This window comes from Ooceraea biroi, chromosome 3, assembly GCF_003672135.1.
Source record: "Ooceraea biroi isolate clonal line C1 chromosome 3, Obir_v5.4, whole genome shotgun sequence".
Lineage (NCBI taxonomy): Eukaryota > Metazoa > Arthropoda > Insecta > Hymenoptera > Formicidae > Ooceraea > Ooceraea biroi.
Genome location: NC_039508.1, coordinates 15,073,877 through 15,081,438, shown reverse-complemented (window position 1 = coordinate 15,081,438; position 7,562 = coordinate 15,073,877). Strand labels below are relative to the sequence as shown.

General features: G+C 37.0%; 1 protein-coding gene across 1 annotated transcript; it reads left to right on the top strand.

Moving 5' to 3' along the window:
* Positions 1–59: 59 nt before the first annotated feature.
* LOC105277207 (1-phosphatidylinositol 4,5-bisphosphate phosphodiesterase) lies at positions 60–7,504 on the top strand. The gene is made up of 19 exons (XM_011335414.2): positions 60–510; positions 651–710; positions 810–950; positions 1,256–1,335; positions 1,468–1,603; positions 1,813–1,913; positions 2,016–2,182; positions 2,282–2,492; positions 2,594–2,852; positions 3,086–3,283; positions 3,426–3,573; positions 4,012–4,169; positions 4,381–4,783; positions 4,934–5,104; positions 5,178–5,312; positions 5,374–5,548; positions 5,632–5,835; positions 6,957–7,203; positions 7,390–7,504. The coding sequence occupies exons 1-19, from the start codon at positions 340–342 to the stop codon at positions 7,456–7,458; spliced, it is 3,234 nt and encodes a 1,077-aa protein (XP_011333716.1). The 5' UTR covers positions 60–339; the 3' UTR covers positions 7,459–7,504.
* The last annotated feature ends 58 nt before the right edge of the window (positions 7,505–7,562 follow it).

The following is a 7,562-nucleotide window of genomic DNA, read 5'->3' as shown; positions in this document are numbered from 1 at the left end:
CACTTGCACTTTTTCTTCTTTTCTCATAATTATCCACGATGCGATACGTACGTATTACATTTGCTGTTAGATTACGATTAGATTGTGTTAGATTGTAACACGCAGATCGAATGAGAATCGCCATGCGATACATCGGTTTATGTTATAGGTTTAGAATCTTCATTACGCAACGGGTTTCGATCGCATCGAATCCTTACGCGGTAAATTAGATATAACTAATTGGATTATGCGTCCCCGGAACACAAGTCCCGCGCTGGTGCACTCTCATTTAAGCACCGGGCAAGCTTAAGTTCAGATCGAAGTTTACCTTAATAGCGTTCCGCTTAAAGTTGCCGAACCATGACGAAGAAGTTCGAATTTAATTGGCGCATCGAAGTGCCGGAGCTCTTGAGAAAGGGTGCGGTATTCGATCGATGGTTCGAAGACAAAGAGACGACCGACTACGAGCCAAACTGTTTATTTAAGGTTGACGAGTACGGGTTCTTCATCTATTGGAAAAGCGAGGGCAAGGTTGTCTGTTATTGTATAATTTCTGTAGCTTCATTTATAAAAATATAAATACATATAAGTGTATAAACATGTATAAATATTGTTCGGGTTCATTTCTCATCGATCGAGATACACATAAATCGATTATAATCTTTCGGTAGGACGGGGAAGTTATAGAATTGGCTCAAGTGAGTGACATCCGTTACGGAGGCACGCCAAAGGTAAATTTTCAACAAAGAGAAATTCCAAATGAAGGAATAATTAATAATGTACAATAGTAATTCATTTTATCGAGTAACATTGGTGATCGATCTATGTAGGATCCAAAATTGTGCAACAAGCTAAGCAAACATGGGACGTTGGAGCAATTGGATGAAAAAAGTTTAACTATATGTTCTGGAGTGGATTATACGAATATCCATTATCAGCATATTGTATGCACGGATGCACAGACAGCTAAGGTAGTAGTCGATGGATTGATAAATATCTATTAAAGTTGTACGCGCAAATACAAGCTTCAGAAAATTTTTAATGGTTTACTGAAATGAGATCTCCTGCAACTTCCTACTTTTGTCGTGATAAATTTTGTATTCGTATTTAATTTAACTTAATTTTATTATGCATCTTAATCTTTGTTGAATATTTAGCCTCATTCTAAATATTGTCTTAACATTTATATATCTTAATCATTAATGTAACGAATATTTTCTTGATTTAGTTTCTCTTCTTAATTTAAATCTTATTTGCATGTTATTAATTAATTCAGGATTGGCAGGCTGGTTTACGTTTAATTACGCACAACATGAAAGCATGTAATGTTTGTCCAAAAATACAGCTTATGAAGCAGTATGTATTCATTAACCTGAATTTAATATATCTCCACAAAAAAATATAACAAATATTTATCTTTTTGCGCTAGTACTGCTTTTCCTTTTATCATTAAATGAAATCTGATTGATCGTTAATTGAATCTGCTAGCTGGATGCGACTAAGTTTTCAAGTTGATCCGAAGGGAAAAGTCCCTGTCAAAGTGATATCAAAGACTTTTGCATCTGGAAAAACTGAAAAGCTCGTTTATCAAGGATTAGCGGAACTGGGTTTGCCCAGTGGAAAGGTGAGTCGTTTAATATTAGAACCTGCAAAAAAATATCTCTATTATTGTATTATTTAAAAATGCAATTGATGAAAATGAACTAAAAGATTCCTCAATTTACCTATTTTTATAGTATTTGTGGCATTTAAAATGGTAGTGTTAATTATTAATTAAATTAACAAAAACCCACGGACAGTATTTCACATAAATTATTTTCTTTCATATTTTAGAACGACAAAATAGAGCCAGAGAATTTCATATTCGATAAGTTTTACAGTTTGTACTTTAAGATCTGTCCTAGAAATGACATCGAGGAACTCTTTCAATCAATGTAAGTGCTCGGTTAAAGACCTTACCGTGAAAAGCAATTTTTAATATCAAACGTAGTAAGCTTGATAGACGCTTGTCTTCGTTTTCGTGCCGCTCTTTACAGTACAAAAGCTAAAGCCGAGACCATAAATTTGACACAATTGGTGGAATTTATGAATACGAAGCAGAGGGATCCGCGACTCAACGAGATTTTGTATCCCCTGTACACCGAGAAAAGATGCACGGAGATCATCAACGATTACGAAATGGACGAGAAAGCGAAAGCGGAAAGTCAGCTTCTGCAAAAATTATAATTTCATTTTATTATTTATTATTTTGTATTTTCTTTTTATATTGTACAATATATGATATTTCATTTTATATACGCAGAGAAATTGACGAAAGATGGTTTTATACGATACTTAATGTCGGATGAGAACGCACCGGTGTTTCTCGACAAGCTAGAAGAGTGGATGGACATGGATCAACCGCTCTCGCATTATTACATCAATTCGAGTCACAACACTTACCTCAGCGGCCGTCAGATCGGTGGTAAGAGCACTGTTGAGATGTATCGACAAGTTCTACTTGCTGGTTGCAGGTAAGGCAACTTCTCGGTTTTATATAGTGACGATAAAACATTGATTAACAAATGTTTCTAAGTAATCTTAAAAAATTTAAAGAAAACTATTCTAACCGCAGGTGCGTCGAATTGGATTGTTGGGATGGTAAAGGCGAGGACGAAGAGCCCATTATAACTCACGGCAAAGCCATGTGCACTGATATCCTCTTTAAGGACGTGATCTACGCTATAAGAGACACTGCATTCGTCACTACAGATTATCCTATAATTCTCAGCTTCGAGAATCATTGTTGTATGAACCAGCAATACAAACTGGCGAAATATTGTGATGAAATCTTTGGTGACTTGTTACTAAAGGAGTCTTTGAAAGATTACCCCGTGAGTAATGCGTCAAGAGAAGCGTTAACAATTATATGATATAATTTAACAATTATTATAATATAAGTTAATAATAATAAGTTAATAATTATTATATAATTTAAATTATTATATAATATAAACAAATGCGATTAATAAATGAATAAATTTAAAGTTTATTCAAATTAATAATAAATTTAAAATAAATTAGAAAGAGAAAGAGAGATTGCATGGTTGCAAGTGTATTATTTCAGCTTGAACCTGGAAGCCCTCTGCCTCCGCCGAGCGCGTTGAAACGCAAGATATTGATAAAGAACAAACGATTAAAGCCGGAAGTGGAAAAGGCTGAGCTCGAGCTCTTTCGTTCCGGCCAGTTCGAAGTCAAGGATGATGTGACAGAGGATGCCAGTGCACCTGCAGCTGCTCCACCCCCTGAGCCTGAGCCGCCAAAGGTGATTGGCGATATTACGAACTTTAAGAGAATAGCGAGAATTGAATTATTATTGAATTAAATTCCTTTCTTTTGAAATTATGATCTCTCAAAAAGCTTTCTTCGCTTCTGAAGTTATTTTCGATATGTTTGCAATTGCTTAGGAAGGAGAAGCTCCTGCCGGAGGCGAGGGAACCGAAGAAGTGCAAGCAGTTCAATATACGGGCAGCACTATGCGGGTTCACCCTCTCCTCTCATCGATGATAAATTACGCGCAACCGATAAAGTTTCAGAGCTTCGAAACTGCGGAAAGTACGTGATATAATAATGCAATAATAATTTCTATGTTAACATTAATTCAATATCTTGTCAAAAGAATCTCACTATAGTTCTTCATGTACGAAAATAATTAAGTAACATATTGACGATTATCTTCAAATTCTTCGTGCTTCTTTTTCACAGTTGTATCTTTTTTAAAGCGTTATCTATACATTTAATTCTTTTCATGGTATTTTAAAAATTTCAAGGAGCAGAAAGTTATTTAATGAGTATAATCTGTAAACGCGTACAATTTGATATTATATCGAACATTTATACACAAAAAGTCACTTTGTATTAGAACAGGTAACCGAAATAGCGGGTGGGAATGCGTATGTCCCGGGGACTTAAGGAGGGTTAAATGAATGAGCGTACATGCGCGCACGAGTCGCGTGCGCGACATGTACTAATGTCTCAACCCTGACGTTTCAGGCAAGAATATACATCATAATATGTCTTCGTTCTCCGAGACTGCCGCTCTTAACTATCTGAAAACTCACTCCGTGGAGTTCGTTAATTACAACAAGCGGCAAATGAGTCGAATATATCCAAAGGGCACGAGGGCTGATTCGTCGAATTACATGCCCCAGGTAATCGCAATAATACAGAAACGCGTTCAAGTCTCTCGCGGAGTTATTACTATTCGCGTATTCCTATTATCTAACAATTTACAGGCCATATCAAAAGTCGCGCATGGCTCCGTTCTCAATCAATTTTCCGTATGATTGAGGAGTGCACGATTCTTGATATGCCCCGTCTATCCAACGACTACTTGCATTTAAGGTCTTCCTGTTCTTTTAGGTCTTCTGGAACGCTGGCTGCCAGATGGTGGCTTTGAATTTCCAAACCCCCGACCTGCCGATGCAACTTAATCAGGGGAAATTCGAGTACAATGGCACGACGGGCTATCTGCTGAAACCCGACTTCATGCGAAGACCTGATCGAAGCTTCGACCCTTTTTCCGAGGACGTCGACGGTATCATCACCGCGCAGTGCGCGGTCCAGGTCATAGCCGGGCAATTCTTGTCAGACAAAAAGGTGGGCACGTACGTGGAAGTGGATATGTACGGTCTGCCAGCAGACACGATCAAGAAGGAGTTCAGAACACGAATGGTGCCGGCGAATGGTTTGAATCCGGTCTATAACGAAGAACCATTCCTGTTCCGGAAGATCGTGCTTCCTGACTTGGCGGTGCTCAGATTTGGTACGCTGTGTTTCGCGATGTTTCTTCCTTCTTTTACATAAAGATATACACATTATATTATCTGTTAAAAAATTTTTTTTAATTCAGCTATATGCATTGTTTTAAATTTAAGCGTAATATTTTTCAATCGTGAAATTGTATTTCATGCAGGTGTATACGAAGAAAGCGGCAAATTACTTGGTCAACGAATCCTGCCTTTGGACGGTCTTCAGGCTGGCTACAGGCACATCTCCTTGAAGACAGAAGCGAATTTCCCGATGGCGTTGCCCATGCTCTTCTGTAACATAGAACTGAAGATTTATGTCCCCGATGGATTTGAAGGTAGCGTCCGAGTCGCGGCTCAAAAATAGTAGCACTCTCCATAGCTTTCGTTCAAGTCCGCTTCCGATTGCAGATTTTATGGCCGCCTTGTCGGATCCGGGTGGTTTCAGCAAGGCTGCCGAGAAGCAGAACGAAACGATGAAGGGATTAGGAATAGAACAGACAGATACTAAGGCGGAAGCTAAGAAGAAGGAAGAACCAAAGAAAGGTAATAAAATTATATGTAAGATACATTATAATTTTTATATATTATGCTATTTTTCGAGCAGAGGAGCTGAAACTAGAACCTATCACGTTGGATTCCTTGAAGAAGGAGAAAGGTTTTAAATCGGGCAAGAAACAGCAGAAGGAACTGGATGCTATGAGAAAGAAGCACATGAAGGAGAGGCAAACCATGCAGAAGAATCATTGCAGCGCGATCGAGAAATTGACCAAGGGGAAAGAGTATGTTAAGAATTTTCCATTTTGGTAACAAATTTTATCGAAGGAATTTGCGAAATTTAACATTTAACATTTAACATTTTCAGCAAAAATGCCCTGGCGCAGGACGCCAACGTGAAGAAAGTTATAAGCGAGCAAACGGCTCAATGGTCCGCTATGATGGAGAAACAGAGGAAAGAAGAATGGGAACTGCTGAAGAATCAAACACAGAGCTCTCGCGATGAATTGAAGAAGCTGATCGAGGTCGTGCAAGCCACGCAAGTTAAACAACAGCAGGCAAAACATGATAAGTTAGTTACGCCATTTGTTTAGTCGAAATAACATAAATCGTTATACGTAAATTTACATACCTCGCTGTATAATACAGGGTGAGGCACCTAAAACAGGCCACCTGAATATCTCGGCTGTTATTGATGATAGAAAACAATGTGTCAGACCAAACTTGCATGGTTTCGAGGGACACATAATTTGTTCTAAATAATTTTTTATTAGGTGGACGCGTAGAGGTCATATGAATGTCAACTTCGTTTTTTTAAATGGTATGATATGTTTTTTTACATACCATCTAGTAGAGCGTTTGAAGATGCGCACATTGATCTACGGGTCAAAATCATTCAAGGTCACTGAAGGTTAAAATTTCTAAGTGCTAGAACTTTTTCATTTCTGAAGTTACGGTATTTTCAATAGCAGAGAACTCTAGGCAATATAAAAAATATAGATATTAACAACTCAGAACTTCTCGGAAAAGAAAAAATTTCTAAGGGCTAGAACTTTTTCATTTCTGAAGTTACGGTATTTTCAATAGCAGAGAACTCTAGGCAATATAAAAAATAATGATATCATCAACTCAGAACTCCTGTGAGAAGAAAAAAATTTTAAACTCGAGAACTTTTTCATTTCTGAAGTTACGGTATTTTCAATAGCAGAGAACTCCAGGCAATATAAAAAATAATGATAACAACAACTCAGAACTTCGCGGAAAAAGAAAAAATTTCTAAGGGCTAGAACTTTTTCATTTCTGAGTTTACAGTATTTTTAATAGCAGAGCACTCTAGGCAATATAAAGTAAATTATTTTCCCTTGCAGTTGGCCTTCATTGACCTTGAATGATTTTGACCCGTAGATCAATGTGCGCATCTTCAAACGCTCTATTAGATGGTACGTAAAAATCATATCATACCATTTAAAAAAACGAAGTTGACCTTCATATGACCTCTACGCGTCCACCTAATAAAAAATTATTTAGAACAAATTATGTGTCCCTCGAAACCATGCAAGTTTGGTCTGACACATTTTTTTCTATCATCAATAACACCCGAGATATTCAGGTGGCCTGTTTTAGGTGCCTTACCCTGTATAAATTTCACTTTGCCTTTTTCGCCTGTGCTTATCCAAAATGCGCACATTGCAGAGATATTAAAGATATGAATTCCAATCAAGCGAAAGTGTCCGTGGAAACGGCAAAAGAAGTGATGAATGATAAAACTTTGAAGACGAAAGGTGATAAAGACAGACGGCTTCGTGAGAAGAAACAGCAGAACACGAAGAAATTTGTGGAGGAGAGAAAGAACACGGAGATCAAGCAGGGTCGTGAGAAAGAGAAACTGAAAGTTACGCATGAAAAACAAGTACAGAACTTGGACAAAGATATCGATGAGGTAAGTCTGAGGTGACGAATTATCTTCACGTGCAAAGAAAATGAATAAATAAGTGATTAAAGAAAGAATAGGTGAATAATGAATAATAAGTTAAATTATATAGAAATAAGAAATTATATAACTTATGAGAAGTTAACTGAAACTGAAGTGTGCTGTGTAAAATAATGTGTACTGATCATGTTGCAGAGTATCGATATGTACAAGAACGAAGCAATCGAATACGATAAATCAGCCAAAGCGGAATTTTATGTATAATTCTTTCAATCTATTATTGATATACTTACTATTCGTTATAATGTCTATATATTTATTTTTATATCTCTTATAATTATATTAGGCACGTCTTGCATTATTTTTCT

Bases quoted from the DNA above. Each gene is read 5' to 3' on its own strand.
- LOC105277207 (XM_011335414.2), top strand. From the start codon at position 340: ATGACGAAGAAGTTCGAATTTAATTGGCGCATCGAAGTGCCGGAGCTC. The intron at 3,284-3,425 runs GTGATTGGCGAT...GCAATTGCTTAG, and splicing joins CTGAGCCTGAGCCGCCAAAG to GAAGGAGAAGCTCCTGCCGG. The intron at 5,549-5,631 runs GTATGTTAAGAA...TAACATTTTCAG, and splicing joins AAATTGACCAAGGGGAAAGA to CAAAAATGCCCTGGCGCAGG.